Source organism: Corvus kubaryi, unplaced genomic scaffold (genome assembly GCF_017639235.1).
Source record: "Corvus kubaryi isolate FWS band 111438036 unplaced genomic scaffold, C.kubaryi_AGA036_p1.0 37352, whole genome shotgun sequence".
NCBI lineage: Eukaryota > Metazoa > Chordata > Aves > Passeriformes > Corvidae > Corvus > Corvus kubaryi.
In genome coordinates this window covers 583060-600821 of record NW_024581114.1, presented here as the reverse complement: position 1 = coordinate 600821, position 17762 = coordinate 583060, and the positions used below count along the sequence as shown (strand labels likewise).

Here is a 17762-nt window from a genome sequence, read left to right as displayed (position 1 = left end):
ACACACCTGCCAAACCGTGAGCACCACACGCTCAGGGAGGTGCCACAGCCTGGCAGGGCACGAACGGAGCTCTTCCATGACCCGTTCTCACCTGTCCACCCCGCGCTCCTCATGCCACGAGCAGCAGTGACAAAAACCGAACAAAATCAGGTTTTCCCGTGTAGGCTCTTCTCCTCCTGCTTTCCCCCACCTCCTGAAGGCGTTTTTCCCCCGCAGGTGTTTACGGACCCCAGCAACCTCCAGCGGCACATCCGCTCGCAGCACGTGGGCGCGCGGGCCCACGCCTGCCCCGACTGCGGCAAGACCTTCGCCACCTCCTCGGGCCTCAAGCAGCACAAGCACATCCACAGCACTGTCAAACCTTTCATATGTAAGTTGTCACGGCCATCACCAGCCCGGCGCTGGCTGTAATTGCAGGGATCCTGCAGAGGCCCCCCAGCCCTCCCATCCCTGGCTGCTGTAATTTTATAGCTCAGAGCATAAGATGAATTTTTTTTTCTTTTTTTTCTTTTTTTTTTTTTTTTTTTTTTTTTTTTGCATGCTCCCTGTTTTTTCAGCAAACATTCGTGGCAGTTTTTGACTCTCTTGACAAGTTAAAAGCTGAGTCTCTCAGCGGTCACAGCGATGCCATTTTCTCATATCTTTTCTTTCTCTCTTCTCTTTTTGCCTTAATCGTTTTTGAATGCTCCTGTTGGTGACATAAATAAATAGCTGGCTCAGCCTGATCGAAACGTTTTACAGGGGTGCCTCAAATCCTGGAGCCTTTGTAAAGAACTTGGAATAATCAGACATGAGAAGGTGTTTTTTACAAAGAAGGTTTTTTCTTCTTTGTTTACTGCGTGTTTCATCTCGATAATGCTGGGAGCCAAACAAACAGCAGATGAACTGTGTCCTCAGTGCTCTCCTCGCTGGGATATTTCCAGAAGGGCATTTTCCCTGGAGAGCCACCCATCTCATTCCCTGTCATTCCCAGGGCTGTATATTTTTTTAATTGACACAGCACCCTCTGTTTGGATAACTGCGCAGGGAGGTGCATGGTGTCACAACAAAGCTCCAGGAACTTCAGGGATCACTTCCTGACACTTCAGAACATGTCGTTCAGGCACGGGCCGGGATCTGGGTTTGATTCCAGGCTTTGATGTTACGGCAGGGAAGCCACTGAACCCACTCCTGCCTTTTTTTCCCTGTTGGTATAATGGGAACAGCATGCAGGAATATCCTGGGAGACTCATTTCATTAATGTCCCGAGATAATCAGTGTCCTGAGATAAGCAGCTGGGTGTCAGCAGAGGAAGAAGAACCCCTCCTCTTGCTCATTTTGCTGCAATCTTTCACTGGGCACATGAAAGGGATAATTTGACTCCCAGGATTGCTGCAGGGAGATGAGGGATTTCTCCTCATAATCTCCTCACTCTCACCTCATCAGAATTAGGGAGTTGTCAGACCAAATCAGCGGGTGGAACAACTGCAGAGGGATCCTGCCTGGGCAGACATGTCAGGTTGTTTTGCCCATCAGCGTGGAATCCATTAACAACTTCAAATCCACGAGGCAGGATTCTCCAGGAAGGTTTTTTATCCTGGTTCAATGGAAGAAAAGGGTCTCTGTGTGTGTGTGTGTGTGTGTGTGTGTGTTTAATTTTTTAAAATATTATATTTGGCTTTCAAAAGACCCCAAACCTGTGACTTTATAGCTGCAGAAATCAGAAGGGCAAGAGATGACGTTCCATGTGGAATTACTAAATCGTTGGATTTGACAGAAATCTTCCAGTTTTCCTGTTTTAGAAGGATGGTGGGAGCTCTCAGGGCTGTAGCACTTCCCTTTAGGGAATTTTGTGCAGTACTTATATATCTAACAACAATTCCCGGGGTGAAAAATGGAAGAATCCTGGAATCATGGAATTGGTTCAGTTGGAAAAGCCCTCTGAGATCGTCAAGTCCAACCTTTAACCCAGCACCTCTGTGTTCACCATTAAACCTTGTCCCCAAGTGCCACATCCACAGGTTTTTCGAGCAATTCCAGGGATGGTGATTCCTGATTCCCTTGGAAAGAAACCAGAGATTGTTGTAATTAAGAGACTGTCGTGGAAATAAAATTCAGTAGTGCTGAATTTTCATGGAAAATAAATTCAGTAGTGCTTCCTTTCAGAGCTCTGGATATTGTTTAAGAAATGGGTTTAAGAAAACACTTTAAAATGAAGTAAAAAAGCCAAATAAACCCTTTCTTTGCAAGTCTAAGGTAGCTGAAATAATACTTACAACAGCCATAAAACCCTTTGTGTGCACCAAGAGCAGTTCAGGAGACCTGGCCCAAGATTTTAAAGTGTGATTGCCAAAAATTAGGATTGGTTCTAACATTGCAACTCTTGTGATGATTTTCTTGTTCTGTCTGTGCTTCCCCTGCAGCTCTGGGCTGTGTCAGGGCCCAACAATGAAACTCTCTGGGCTCAGACAGTGCAGCCTAAATTTCCAGTGCAGTCAGAAACCAGAGCCTTCAGTGACACTCCTTTGGATTTTGGGGTGCTCGTCTGAACTAAAATGTCAAATTCATTAAATTTTATACATTTCTGCTTTGAAATTCAATTAGAATTTATTGTATTATGATATTTTCAGAGCTGCTAGTGAAATACTCCCCTGCCAGTCATTTGATACTCAAGCACTGAAGTAAATCCTAAAGATTTAGGAAAGATTTAGGAGACAATACAGGGAAAATCACGCTCACATGCACCCATCAGTAAAGCAGGGAGGGAGGAAGGAGCTCTGAGCAGTCCCTGAGCTGGAGTGTCAGAACTTGGATTCCTGTCCTTGCCTGTCCAAGCCCAAACAATGTCCTTCCCCTGCTTTGTCTCGGTTTCCCTGCTCACAAAAGGGTGATAACAGCAGTTCCCCGGGGGAAGGAGTGTGTTAATTCACCACCACATTTATTCCCATGTCGAAAGAGGCACCAGATAATAAAAAGTCACAGCGTTTTGATGTGTGGAAAAGTTTGGGGTGGGATTTTTGTCTCACTTCGCCCTGTTCCTTCCACAGCAGCAAAGTCTGGAGGTGAAAGGGGTCATAAAAATCCATGTTTTGAAAGCTTGGTATTTACAGGTCGTTAAAGAAAACGCTGATGTGGCTTCACTTAGCAGGGCAGAGGTGTTGGACTGATTTAATGGATTAAAAAAAGAGATCCCAGCCCTGGCAGAACCCAGGCCTGGCTAGCAGGGGATTTATAGAGCAGCCCCCTGGAGGGGTTCTGTACCACTGAGGGCATTCAGGAAGGGCAGGTTTGACTAAATGAGGCAGAGTTCTTCTCCCTCCAGCCCTCATTGCTTCCTGCCATGCCAGGACTAATGGGAAGCAGATGAGCTGGGATAAAGAGATGTTATCATTAAAATGTATGATCAGGGCAGTGAAGTTGTGAGGGGACTGCAACATCTTCCCTATGGATCCTGGCTGAGAGAGCTGGGGCTGTTCATCCTGGAGAAGAGAAGGTTGTGTGGAAGTCTCACAGCACCTCCCAGGATCTGAAGGGGCTACAGGGAAGCTGGAGAGGGACTTTGGAGTGCCAGGACAAGGGGGAATGTATTCAAACTGAAAGAGGGGCAATTTAGGTTGGATATACAGAAGAGATTGTTCCCTGCGAGGATGGGCAGGCCCTGGCACAGGGTGTCCAGAGAAGCTGTGGCTGCCCCATCCCTGGAAGAGTCCAGGGACAGCTGGAGGGGGCTTGGAACAACCTGGGATAGCGGAAGGTGTCCCTGCCTATGGCAGGGGGTGGGATGAGATGAGCTTCATGTCCCTCCCAACCAAACTATTCTGTGATTCCACGATTATCCTTCCTGAAAGTTCCCCAAAACTTTGAGCAGAGGTAGCACATCCCCTCAGATTTGTGTGGAGCAACTTCTTGAGAGATCCACCAGGATGGGCTTCATCCAAAGGGAAAGGTGGTGATGTTCCACTGCTCTCCCCCTTCTTGCTCTGGGGAAGGGAGACCCCAGGGCTGCAGCGGGCGGGACGGGATGGGGCGGAGGAGGGAGGCTGGTGAATCCCGTGGCGAATCCCTGCCGTTTTCCTGTTAATTTCATATCGCTTTTGTTGTTGGTTCCTGTTGACGCTTTAGGTGAGGTCTGTCACAAATCCTACACGCAGTTCTCCAACCTGTGCCGCCACAAGCGGATGCACGCGGACTGCCGCACCCAGATCAAGTGCAAGGACTGCGGGCAGATGTTCAGCACTACCTCCTCCCTCAACAAGCACCGGCGCTTCTGCGAGGGCAAGAACCATTACAGCCCCGCCGGCATCTTCGCCCCCGGCCTCCCCCTCACGCCCACCTCCATGATGGACAAATCCAAGCCCTCTCCCAACCTCAACCACGCCAGCCTGGGCTTTAACGAGTATTTCCCATCCCGCCCGCACCCGGGCGGGCTCCCGTTCTCGCCCACACCCCCAGCCTTCCCCGCCCTCACCCCAGGATTCCCGGGGATTTTTCCACCCTCTCTGTACCCCAGGCCTCCCTTGTTACCACCCACGCAACTGCTCAAAAGTCCCCTCAACCACACTCCGGACGCGAAGCTCCCCAGCCCCCTCGGGAACCCGGCACTCCCGCTGATCTCCGCAGTGAGCAACAGCAACCAGGCCCCTTCAGGGGAGGAGAAATGTGAAAGCAGCCTGGAAAACTCCTACCTGGAGAAGCTAAAAGCCAGGAACAGTGACATGTCCGATGGGAGTGACTTTGAGGATGTCAATACAACCACGGGCACGGATCTGGACACCACGACTGGCACCGGCTCTGACCTGGACAGTGACGCGGAGAGTGACAGGGACAAAACGAAAGACAAGAGCAAACAAATGGAGACCAAGCCAGATTTCGTCAGCAGCTCGGTGTCTGCCAGTTCCACCAACGCCACGAGCGAGATCCCTCTCTTCTATTCTCAGCATTCCTTCTTTCCTCCCCCCGAGGAGCACCTGCTGCCCACCACGGGGGCAGCCAATGACTCAATTAAAGCTATCGCCTCCATCGCAGAGAAGTATTTTGGGCCTGGCTTTATGGGGATGCAGGAGAAAAAGATGGGTTCGCTCCCATATCATTCCATGTTCCCCTTCCAGTTCCTCCCCAATTTTCCCCACTCCCTCTACCCTTTCACGGAGCGGACCCTCAATCACAACTTGCTGGTCAAGGCAGAACCAAAGTCGCCCAGGGACCTCCACAAAGTCGGCGGCACAAGCTCGGAGTCCCCCTTCGATCTCACCACGAAGCCAAAAGAGATTAAGCCAATCCTGCCGCCCCCCAAGGTCCTCCCAGCCCCGTCCTCAGGGGAGGAGCAGCCACTGGATCTGAGCATTGGCAACCGCATCCGAGCCAGCCAGAACGGAGGGAGAGAGCCACGGAAAAACCACATTTATGGGGAGAGGAAGCTGATGGCAAGTGAGGTCTTACCTAAGATTTCCCAGTCCCAGCTGCCTCAGCAGCCTTCCCTGCACTACGCTAAGCCATCGCCCTTTTTCATGGACCCCATCTACAGGTATTAACATACCCTGCCTTAAGCCTTTCCCTAACCAGCTCCTTTTCCAGCTGACACCACACCCTGAGGCAGGGGAGGATGCAGGTTGGTTGGGGAGAAAAGTGAACATCTCCTGTAGTTGTTTGTACTTCTCAACACATTGAATCTCCTGAATGGAAAGGGCTGAGTAATTGCAAGGAGCCCTCATACTCAATGTGTGAGGAACACATCCTTGTTTTGATAAAGAAGAAACTTGACCTATTTAAGGACTCTCCCACGAGCCATCGCTAAGATGGCACTTCTGCTGGGGAAATTCCAGAGGTTTGATTCGATAAGAATGCAGAGTTCAGATGCCTTGGAGCCCTGGGCTCCCATGGCTTGGGAATGAGTCAGGAGCCCTGGGAGCCTGGAAATGCAGCTCTCCCACTGACTGACTTGAGGGCCTTTTGTGAGCCGCTTCACCTTTCTTCCTCCCTCCCTCCCTCCCTCCTTCCCTCCCTTTTCCTTTTCTATTGCCTTTTCTTGGAGTTTTTCTTTCCGAGGAGCTGCTGGTGCAGACCCAACCTGCCGAAACGTGTTACTCTTGGAGTAACAAGTACTGTGTAAACACATGGTAGCATGTTACTACCCAGATCTCTCCCGGATACATTTCTCACAGATTTATCTTTCTTGGGAGATAACAAGGCCTTTCTGGTGTCACTTGAACAGATGGTTCTGAGGAGGGCCTGATGTGTTACGTCAGAATGAGCTGAACATGGAAGGCGTGTGTAGAGCAGGCTGGGTGAAGTTATCCAAATGCCAGCTAAACTTCCAGAAGGAATCAGCTCAGGAGGAGGCGAAAAGGGAAGACTTGGGGCTTTTGCTGCTTGAGAGCTTTTTATAAAACCTGTTTCCAAAGGAACATTATTAAAACTTTGTGGTGAGGGTGACAGTAAATCTGTGTGTTACCCATCCGGCATTGCCTTTGCATAAGGTGGATGCGCCATGTTTGGTTTTAGCAAAGTCCAGGGAAAAGACATGTCCTGAGCTAGTTTGACTTAGACATTGCCACCTCTAAATTAGCCATTGCAATGTCTAAATGCTCCACAGCATCCACTTGGATACGTGGGCTTGGCCTGGAGGGCTCCTGGATTCAGATCGTGGAGGTGAACAGTTTGTCCGGTTTGTCCTTGCATTCCTTGTGCTGAATGCGTGGTGATCCTTGCTGTGCCCAGCCTGCTGGAAGGTTGATGGCTGTTCCTCCGCAGGATCTGCTGTGTCCCTGGCCCTGGAAAGCCTCAGAGCCACCGCGGTATGACGGTGCCAGCGCCGGGATGGGCGCTCAAAGAGCTGCGAGCACCACGACAGCGCCGATGTCACCGCCGGCCGCTGTCGCAGGGCTGATAACTGTGGGAAAAAGTGATGTCAGTGTCTGGCCAGGCCAAGGAGCTGTCGGCTGCGATGAGGATTAGTGAGCCCTCAGTGCTGAAAACGAGCGTCTCTCGCTCTGGCAGCTCTCAGGGGTGACGTGCCCGCACAGTGCCATCTGGGAGGGGGACACCTCCCAGCCAGGGAGGTGCTGTGCCCTGCCTGGCACCCACCGTGGCCATCTCCCCCTGGAGAAATCAGGCATGGGGTGAGCAGTGTTCGTAAAAAATACTCCTGGAAAGAAGAAAAAAAAAAAAAAATCACTAAATGGGATAGAAAAGCAAAAGAATCCATGTAGGGTCCTGCCACCTCTGGGCACGTTCAGCGGGAATGCTGAAATAACACAGCTTGGGAAAGGCGCTGCCAATTAAAACAGCGGCCTCGGGAAAACCGTAAAGGCCCAGAAGACAGATGGAAGGGAAGGATGGGGGCATCATTTGTTGCATTCCATGGGATGCACATAGTTTTAGTCATGTGTTAAAATAGAAAGTCAGCGGTGGCGTTGCTTGCGAATCAGACTTCTGATGTAATGAGCGAAACAGCCCAGCTTCCAAGTCCCAGCTTGAAAAATATGGAAATATTTTGTTTCTAAACTTCCCTTTATCAGACTCTCTCACATCATTTGGCTCCTCCGTTTTTTTGCTCCCAAAGGCCACTTAAATCCTTGACATTTTCTCCTGGTGATATAATTTAATGCAGCCAGACAGCCTGAAATGGGGGCATTTTTAGCTCGGCCTGTGGGAGTGACGTTCTCAGGCACTGGGCCGAAACGATCGGCTTAATCCTCCGGGCGCTGCGGAATTCGGCTCTGACGGGGACGTTCGGACCTTGTGTTCCCATTCCCGGCGCTGGGAGATGGCAGAGCTGGGGAAGTGCTGTCAATTCACCAGGTTTTACGCATGTGGAGCAGGCAGGGCTCTCCCCAGACGGCTCTGCTGGGATCAGGGATGTTCCCTTGGATGTTTCAGCACCTCACGGAGAGCAAAGCTGTGCTCGTCAGGGGGGCTCAGGGAGCAACTTTTTACTTTTCTTTGGTTTTTTCTGGCAACTCAGCCCCATAAAAGCACGTCCCTTCCAAAGCCCCTTAATTCTGACTGCATTTCCAATCCAGCTCTTCTCTTTCCCTCTACCCAAGAAGAATTAAATTCAGATTAAGCACAGTTCACTGGCTGCACTCGGCAGGGTTCTTCTTTAAACTCTTTGGTAATTTGATCCACACACCAATCAGCTGAAATGCAGCTAAAATAATTTGCTCTCAATTTATGCTGGACTAATGTAGTTAAAATCACTCTTACTCTTGGATTTCTACTGGTTTAGCTGGATGGACTCAATTCCAGCTGTTTAAAGATGCAGCTGTGTTTGTTGGAGTTACTTCCACAACACTTTTTTTCCCTCAGAGAACATCTCAGTTTGTCTTTTTGGTGGTTCCACACTTGGGTTTCCCTGCAAGTAGAATATTTTGTGGAAGCAAAGCCAGTATTTTCAAAAGTAGGAGCCTCACATTAGGGTCATTTCTGCATCTCAGGTGCTTAAACATGAAATATTTGAACGGGCTGAGGTGATATCAGAACAACTCGGGTTTCTGAGTCGCTTTAGAATTCTCCCACCAGTCCCTCACTTTTTAAACCGTTGTCCACATGGGCTTGCCAAAGAAACTCAATGCAAATTATGTCTCAGCTGCGAGGGAGGAAACAAATATGAAACACCTAATGATTTCAGCACGCTTGGGGCTGCAAAGTCTGGCCCACTGTTAACTCTTCAGATAAACACAAACTCTCAAAGAAAATTTTTTTTCCATGCAGGGGCTGCCTGCTGTGGACTCTAGAGCTTCTCCTGCTCAGACAATTTTGCTCTAAATGCAGGGTTTTCCATGACATTTCACAACAGCAGAGGCTTATAAACCACTGCAGCAGAGCAGGAGCAAAATGTTTCCTTAGTCAAAAATACTGCCCGAAGGAGGGGATTTCTGTTTGTGTTGTTTCCAGCACTTTCTGCGGGGTAATTGTGCATCAGAATTTGTAGCGTCCAGAAGAACGGGGAGGAAGACATTTGTGTGAGCAGGAGAACAACCTTGTGTGTAACTTAAGCACGGTGTGGCTGCGTGGGGCTGCCTGTGAGGTATGTAACCCTCTGTGTTGTTGTCCAGCAGGGTGGAGAAGCGGAAGGTGACAGACCCCGTGGGTGCCCTCAAGGAGAAGTACCTGCGACCCTCCCCACTGCTTTTTCACCCCCAGGTAACAGCAGTGACATTGTCGTGCCGTGCTGATGGAATGCTGAGGTGGAGCTGGTACACACAGATCCCTGGGATCACTGGGGTCAGACTCTTCCTCATCCAAGGGCTTGATTGGAAACGCCACTATTTTCCTACCAGTTCCTTCCAGACACTTTTAATTCACAGTTGGAGGATGATGGCAGTTGTGCCTTGCTGCTTCTTTTTGCCAGAAAAACTGAGCAGCTCATAGGATCTGCCAAATGCCTCTTTCACAGAATGCCTGCGTGTTTTTTCCTCTGGGAACACCTGGGGGGGTCATCTAAAGCGGTACAAACTAGAGAAGGACTGCGCAGCCCCCAGGCAGCAGCATTTTCTACCTGCCTGAAGCTCTCTTCCATCCCGAGGAGTGCGTGGAAGTGGCGGGCAGTGGGTTCAGCCGTGCTGCTCCAAAGGCGTGCGACAGCCTCCAGCTATCCCAGTCCCTCCTGCTGTGCCCAGGCTGGGATCCCAGCCCCGTGGTCCTCATTGTGCTCTCCTTTATATTCACAGGCATTGTTCTCCCCTGATAATGTTTCCCACCTTAGATAAATAACTCGCAGGTTTGTGAAAGCTGGGTCCTGGTTGCGTTCACAGCTAAACTTAGTTCCCTCATTGTTTCGCACCAACCTCAGAGTTTGGTTAATAACTTCCCCCGATTTTTCCTTCATCCAGGCTGGATAATGGTGACAGGCTGGCCAGGAACATCCTGTGTTTGTGTGAGTTAGAATAGTGGGGATATCTGCCTGTAAAGAATCTGATAGCAGGGAGGAGCGTGGCAAAGCAACCCAAGGAGACGATGAGAAACATCCAGACCCCGAGCAGGAGCAAGCTCTGGGTGGAAGGTTGTTAACATTGTTCCCGAAATCCTGACCACGTCCTCTTCCCATGGCAGTGAAAAGATCTGGAAGGTCTGGTTATCTCTAACAGCTTATCACGCAGAATAGCCTCAAATTTACAATCACTCCAGCCCAAAGCTTCCTGATAACTGATTTAATAGGGCAAGCGCTGTGCTCAGATCACTCGATCTGGAGAGGCGCCGTTCCCATGCTGCAGTCAGTCAGGTGTTCCAGGCACAGCGAAGGAACACGGGGCATTTGTTCCAGAGTATGGGAGGTTTGGAACACCAGATCCCTTTCCAGTATTATCACAGAATCACGGAATATCCTGAGCTGGAAGGATCATCCAGTCCAACCTGTGCCCTGCACAGGGCAGCCCAACAATCCCACCCTGTGTCTGAGAGCTCTGACAGCCTTGGGGCCGTGACAATTCTCTGGACCCAGCATTCCTAAGAATTCTGGATCCTGGATCTTTTCCTAAGAAATCACATCTCCAGGGCTCCTGCTTCTGCTTTCTTCATTAGGACCAACGTTCCCGTGCCTGGTCAGTCAGAGTCACGTTCTACTCGGGCTTGTCTCACTCTAAACACGAGTCTGGTCTCGGCCTTTTCCTCTGTGACTAATCCCCTGCTCTCTTGGAGTGCCCTCACTGGGATGTGATGAAGCCAGAAGATGTGATAAAAGCGTTCAGGAGATGTTTCCTCTCCCAAAACGAATCTCAGGCAGCTCTTATTTCTTAGCCAGTCATTGGCAGAAGTTCCTGTGCTCTCTGGGAGTTTTCCTACACTGTCTATTCCAAATGAAACTCTGGACAACATAAATAACCGGTGTAACTTTTTGATAACTTAATGGAAAGCCTTTCCTCACCTGTTACATTTCCTTTCTTCCCCCTTTCTGTTTTACAGGCAGTTGTTCCCTAAATAGCAAAGTGCCTTTGCCACTGGAGAGGCCGTGGCCAGTGTTTAGAATTTTAAAACCAGCCTATGGCTCTCAAGCCAGCAAATATCTCTGACTAAGTGCCTAAAGAACAGAGCACAACAAAGGAGAGCTCCAGGTACCTGGGCGAAGGGCTGAGAGCACAGCTCTGAAAGGTCTGGAGAGCTTTTTAACGTGATGGTTTTGTTGCATGACTGGCAGCTGGGGCAGAGCTGGTGCTGTAAATGATAAAGTAACCTTTTCAAGTGGCTGGTGCTAAGTATTACTTACTATTTATCATGGGCTGGGAGCCTCCAGCTAAGGGGCTGTGGATCTATTATCGGGAAATGGGGGTTACTGCTCCTCTCTTTCACAGCTTATGAATGGTTGTCAGCCCTCCACAATGTCTTCGGGGGTGATTAAGACAACTTTTTTCATTGCTGTGTATTTTTAAACAATATCTTGGCTCTCTCCCCCCTCTGCCTCCCCCACTAAAGCCCAGTTTAATAAAGTGTAAACGTGCAAAAGGTCAGCCCTTCCTGTACAATCGAGCATCTCGGGGTGATGTATGGCTTCCTCCTGCCTTCCGCTCCTCGCTGCCGCCCCGGCTGCTCCCGCCTGTCCCAGTGATGTCAGCGCAGCCAGGAGGCAGCTTTATTGCTGCCTTGTTTGCTTTATCCCTCTTTTCTGCCCCTGGTATCTCGAAAATGCTCTCAGGAGTGCATGAAGCTGGATGTTGGAGATGTCGGCAGCGTCCTCCGAGCTGCGTTGCTCTCTTGGACTTGGATTTCCTGTTGCGCTGTAATGAAAGTAAAAGTGCTGTAAAAGTGGATTTTTATGCACTTCCATTTTTAATTTTTTTTTTTTTTGCACATAGTCCAGCTTCAGTTTTTCCTTCTTTTGCTTTCCCCTGCTCCTGTATCTCCAGGTTGTTCCCTTTCTCCCTCTTTCTGGTGTGGTGTTCAATCTCGTGTCTGTGAGAACGTGGCCAAGTCATACAAACTAAATCTGATAAAGCATCCAGGGATGTTCTGCTTGGTGTCCCATCTCCAGGCCTGCCTGCCAGCTGCTCCCATCCCAACGGGATGTGTAGGTGTTGCTCCTCCTGACCGTAACTCACCCAGCCACCGCTCACATCCAGGGGTTTGGCTGGAGCTCCCTTTCACTCCAGGAAGCTCAGCCATCTCCCACCCATCCTTCCACCACCTTTAGGAGTTGCTGAACCTTCCCTACCCATAATTAAAGTGTTAGCCTCTTCACCAGGCAAGCTCCCTGTGGAGACTGATCCCAACTCCTCCTCTTCACCCCTTCAGCCTCAGCTTCTCCTCAGCTCCCCGAGCAGCCATCACACATCCCTCTCACTCCACTTTGGCCAGGATTCTTCTGCTTTGGGCCCAAAAATTTTCTGTCCTCCCTATCCTGGGGTTGTGTCCCTGCCTGCCCACCCACCCCTCGCTGGCCTGTCCCTCCGAGCCCCCCAGGATGCTGTAGGAGCCGTCAGACCTCTCTGCTTCCCAAGACTTTGGTTTGGGTTTGCATAGTGAGTTCTACCTCAGGCATCTGACCATGGTATTTGGTTTCAGTGTTATCCCAGGAAAAACGGATATCTCAGGTGTATTCTGAGATTAGTTTTGATCTGAAGTGCTGAAAGCGAGCACAGGCACGCTGCAGAAAGTGAACAAGTGCTAGTTTCTGGGACCTAAATGCCTGGCTTTGCCATCTGTGCCTTTCCTGCTTTCTGCAGGACCAATACACTACTCCTGCCTTTCCTGGCTGGATTCAGTGGCTCCATTTCCCGCTGTGCCTCCAAATTCCAAGAGAGCAGACACCAGCAGGAGCCTTTGCCCAACCAAAACTGGTGTTCCTGCATCAGATCCTGCCCTTCCCGGGGATTTTACCGACAGGAGCTCTCTCCTTGTCCTTGCAGATGTCGGCCATCGAGACGATGACAGAGAAACTGGAGAGCTTTGCAGCCATGAAGGCCGACTCTGGCTCGTCCCTGCAGCCCCTTCCCCACCACCCCTTCAACTTCCGATCGCCGCCGCCCACGCTCTCCGACCCCATCCTGCGCAAGGGCAAGGAGCGCTACACCTGCAGGTGAGCCGGGCATCCCACGGCATCCACAGCAGTGTGGAAACACCCCAGGATGTGGAAACACCCTGGGATGTGCCACCCCAGCTGGGCAGCTGCGCTGGGCACCAGCACGGAGCGGGGCAGCTCCACGCCGACGTCTCTGCCAGGAGGGAAAACAAGAGGCGGCAGAATGAGAGCAGAGCTGGGATGACTAATTCCCTCAGAAACAGTTTGTTTTGTCTGGTAGGAAATCAGCATCTTCTGTTTGCTTTGTAATTTTTAATAACCTTGGGAGCGGATCTGGAGATTCTCAAGCAAACCCAACTCCCCAGGCCAAGTCTCTGGTGTTCCCAATGGCAGTCCCGGCTGTATCCAACCTCAGCTATGGAAAAATGATTGAATTTTAAAAAACAGCATGCAGGAAACAACTTTTTCAAACCCAGTTCTATCCACAGAAGTCCTCACGTACCCATCACTGCTCCAAATTGGAGCAGATCACGGGTATTTAATAATAAACCTCTGTCTGCTGTCGCAATTTTACCTCGAGGTTCTCATGGTGGCTCCTGCTGAGGAGATTTTTTTGGGTGCAGAAAGTGGGTACAAACCTTGGTTGACGTGTCTTCTATGTTCAACTTTGCCACAAAAGCTGCAGGCTCGGATTTCAGTTGAGTATTTAGAAATTTGAGGTTTCTACTTACAACAGGGACTAAACTTAAATTTTAGATGCACACTCACAAGTTACCATTTGGATTTCCACTGCTGGGGAACACTCACATTAACCATTCATCCTCAGGACAGCTGAAGGTCCCTGAAATTAAGGAAGTCTGTCATAGCTTCCTCCTACAATAGGTTTCATAGTCACAGAGTGCAGCCCCTCATCCCTGGTAATTTTTTTCCCAATTAGTGTTTTTATTTATACCTTTTTGATTTTACTGTGAACCAGATTTATTGTGGAACAGAGTTCCTTCCTTTATTAATTTCCTGTGGCTGTGTTTGCCTGCTCTAAGCAGCCGGCCAGCCTCCTAACCCCCACCACGGTGCTGCAGCCTTTATCCAGAGGAAAATTCTGTGAATTCCAAGGATGAAAGAGCAGATTCCGTATGATGACCACATCAACAGGGCTATAAAGGAGATGCAGAAACATCTCAAGTGCCCATCTGACCAGGCAGTGATTAAACCCTCTGTACCCTGATGCAGGAATGCTGTAGCTAAACCATGTCCTCAAGTGCCGTGTCCACACTTGCTTTGAACACTTCCAGGGATAGTGACTGCACCGCCTCCCTGGGCATCCCATTCCAACAACTGACAAGCCTTTCTGTGAAAAAAAATTCCAAATATCCAATCTAAACCTCCTCCAGTGCAACTTGAGGCCGTTTCCTCTTGTCCTGTCCCTCATTCCCTGGGAGCAGAGCCTGACCCCACCTGGCTGCACGCTCCTGTCAGGGAGTTGTAGGAGTGAGAAGGTCCTCTCTGAGTTTCCTTTTCCCCAGGCTGAGCCCTCCCAGCTCCCTCAGCTGCTCCTGGAGCTCTGATGCCAGCACAGTGACCCCTGTAACCCTGGGGTGGCAGATTCGTCCTCCCCATTGTCCCCCTCGGCTGCGAGCGCACGAAGGGGTTTTGGGAGCAGTGTCAGGATGTGCTGTGGCATCCCTGGGCTCTCCTGATGGTTTCCTTTGGCTTTCCCTGTCCAGGTACTGTGGCAAGATCTTCCCACGCTCAGCCAACCTGACGAGGCATCTGCGGACACACACTGGAGAGCAGCCTTACAGGTGATGTTGTCCCCCATAAAAAACCCTTTCCCAAACACTCCTCACTCACCACTCCGGTATTTTTCCTTCCCCCCCCCCCCCTCCATAAAGCTGTGCCAGCAGAATTCCACAGGCCTGGAGCATTACACAGAGTGATTCATAGGGTTGTATATTATGTGTACCAGCCAAAAATAATCAGGCTTGGCAGCTCGAAGATAGACACTTAACTTATATTTAGATGTATGCTGGCAAATGAGGGCTCTGATTTGCAGTGTTGTTTCACACTCACGTTCACCATTCATCTCAAGGACAGCTGAAGGTGCTGAATGGCTCTGAAATTCGGGCTGGTTTGAAGGGCTTGCCAGGACCTTCACTGCTGGGGCTAGCTGGGGTTTTTTTTCCTTTTCTTAATGAGCATCAGAGGTGCCTGGAGTAAGGGATCAAAACCACAAAGGCAAGAAAAACCCTGTCAATTTACCTGCCTTCAAACTGAATTTTGGTAGTTCCTGAGCTTAAATCAGGGAGTTTAAAAGGAGGTCTGGGAGTGGGGGGATTCACACAGAGTCTCACACGTTTGTGAGTGTTTAAGGTAGGAGGCTGAGCTGTTTTCTGTCAGTTGGGGACAAGGTGATGTGATTTTGATGCTTCAGTGTGCACAGGGACAGTGTCCCAGCCCAGTGGATTCTGTGGCTCCTGTCCAAGTCAGGGTTTAAATCTGAATAAAATTCACAACAAAATGCACATATTATCTGGGCCTAGGTGTATAAATAACTATTTCTCATGGAAATCCTTCCCCTTAGAATTTTCTCCCAGTGCTTTACAAACAGTTTAAAAAACTTGGGCAAAAAATGCCCTTTTTTTTTGTTAGAATGAGGTCCAGAAATGAGCAAACCTGAAGGAATGGTGAATCGAGAGCTCGCTGCAAGTCCAGCATTGTGTTTGCCATGACGTGAGCGAGTGTTTTGCAGGTTGTCAAACAATGGCAACAATTCCGTTTCTCTTTGGGTAGCTGACATTGCAGCGTTTCATCCACAGCCATAAGTTCACAACAAAGCAAATGGAGCAGTTATGAAATAAAGAGAAACACAAATTTATGAGCAGCAAAAGGCTGTGTGGTCAAATACATCGCATTTTTATGCTCAGTTTAACCTAAGAATTGACTCTCCCACATTGTAATCCCTGCTACACTGAGAATCACGGTTATTTTCCTACCAGAATTTTAAGTGTAGACATTAGGTAAATTCAAAATACACCACCCCACCACCCCCCCAAAAAAGCAGACATATATTTTGGATCCATTCCCTGCTGGGATGTTTGGGGTTGTGTTATTTGAGATGCCTGAACAGGTCCTGCGTGTTCCCTGTCCACGGAAACACTCACTCCCGATTATTCTGAGATTGTTCCTTCGGTTTTTCTTCCAAAAAAGGAGACTTGCAACTTAACAAAGGTTAGGAAAATAAAGATTTATTTGATCTGGTCTTCTCCCAGCAAATAGCCTGTGTGGGTTTTTTAGAGGTCTGACTCCTGGACAATGTTGCATTCTAACAGCACCCCGGAGAGCCGGGGCTGCGTTTACAGACGAGCTTTAATTATCATTGATTTGCTTTTCCTCTCAGAGAACTGAGATTTGCAGCTTTGGCAGCCAGGCTTGTTTTGAAAGCTTGGTTTTTAAGTGCTGACTTCAGGCAGGTAAAAGGAGGTTGTTGACTTCTCAGTGTTTTATTGTTGTCTCCTTTGCAACTTTGCTTTTGATTGTTCAATTTTTATTTTTTTTTACCCTGTCACTATATAAAAATATTTCTATATATAATAATTCAAATATTAATCCAAATATTAATTTAAATGTTCTTAAAGACAACAGGCTAGAAAATAAGGTGTTTTGGGTTTGATTCCTGATTGCCTTTGATCAAGTGATGGGTTTTTTGGAGTTTTTTGGGGGCAGTTAGGAAGTCACTCAAACTTCTTACATGTCTAATTACGTATAAAGTAGGAATTAATAGCATATGAGCAATAAAGGAGGCAGATTCTTTCTATAAAGGGAAATTGCAACGTGTTTTCTGAGGAGTGAGCAATACCTGCTAATGCACTTCCTAAAAATCAAGTGAAACACTCCGAGACCCTGTGCCCTACAGCAAAATTCAACAAGTTTCTTTTCCCTCTTTTATTTTTTCTGCACCAAACCTGAAATTCAGCGCTATGTATTTCAGAACTCAGTGATAAAAAGGCCCTTGGAGGCCTCGTGTCCTGTTATCTGCATTAAGCTGGAACTCACAGCCACACCTGACATCTCCTAAGATTGCACACAGTTCGATAAATATTGAAGATATTTCTCATTTTCTGGTTTTCAAAACGCAGCCTGAGCTCCCCCCTGCTATAAATGCACTCGAGGCTGAGGAGTCGCTCGGAGGGGGAGTTGCTCTCCATGTGTTCTGTGGGTTTTTTCCCTGCAATTCTTCTTCAGCTCACACTGATCGGTGCAAAACTTTGGGAGAGGGACTCAGAACTCCTCCCCACACTCCCGGGGTCTGCTCCCTGCTTTCTCCCGTGTTGTCCCAGGTACGGGAGCTCCTCCAGCTCCCAGGATTTCCTGTCATTCCCCAGCGCTCCCCAGCTGCAGCCCTGGCTCCTTCCTTGCTGTCACTCCCTCCCACTTTGGATGTTTGCAGCCCTTTAAGCTGATAAGGGAGAAGCTTTGTGGGGCTGTTTGCAAAGCAAACACCGCTGCCTTTGAGTTTTATTCTTCTTCTCCCTCCGCGTTCACCCCTCTCCCTGAATTTAAGCTGGTTCCTCTGCCATTTATTTAGATTAAAACCAGCAGAGCTCCCAGCACCGACCCCTCTGGGACCACAAATAACGCCGGACATCTCCCTCATCCCTTTGCTCCCAGGCATTCGCTGCTCCTTCCCAGTGCCCCTCTGGTTCCTATTTTTTTAACAAGCTCTTGATCCCTCCCCATTCCCGACCCTGCATCCACATAGCTCATGGTTAAGGCTAGGACTTGTCACGGGGAGCTTTTCAAAGGCTTCCTGAACATCTAAATAAATGGACAC

At 49.1% G+C, this 17762-nt stretch overlaps 1 protein-coding gene across 4 annotated transcripts in view; it reads left to right on the top strand.

The window, feature by feature from the left end:
- Window positions 1-17762, top strand: part of PRDM16 (PR/SET domain 16) — a 289426-nt gene that overhangs the window by 258247 nt on the left and 13417 nt on the right. For 3 of the 4 annotated variants that reach the window (XM_042031975.1, XM_042031978.1, XM_042031977.1), the window contains 5 exons: window positions 217-370; window positions 4102-5503; window positions 9036-9123; window positions 12819-12988; window positions 14656-14733. In XM_042031975.1, the coding sequence (XP_041887909.1) occupies window positions 217-370; window positions 4102-5503; window positions 9036-9123; window positions 12819-12988; window positions 14656-14733 (1892 nt within the window). The remainder of the gene's footprint in view (window positions 1-216; window positions 371-4101; window positions 5504-9035; window positions 9124-12818; window positions 12989-14655; window positions 14734-17762) is intronic. The other variant, XM_042031976.1, reaches the window with a different exon arrangement.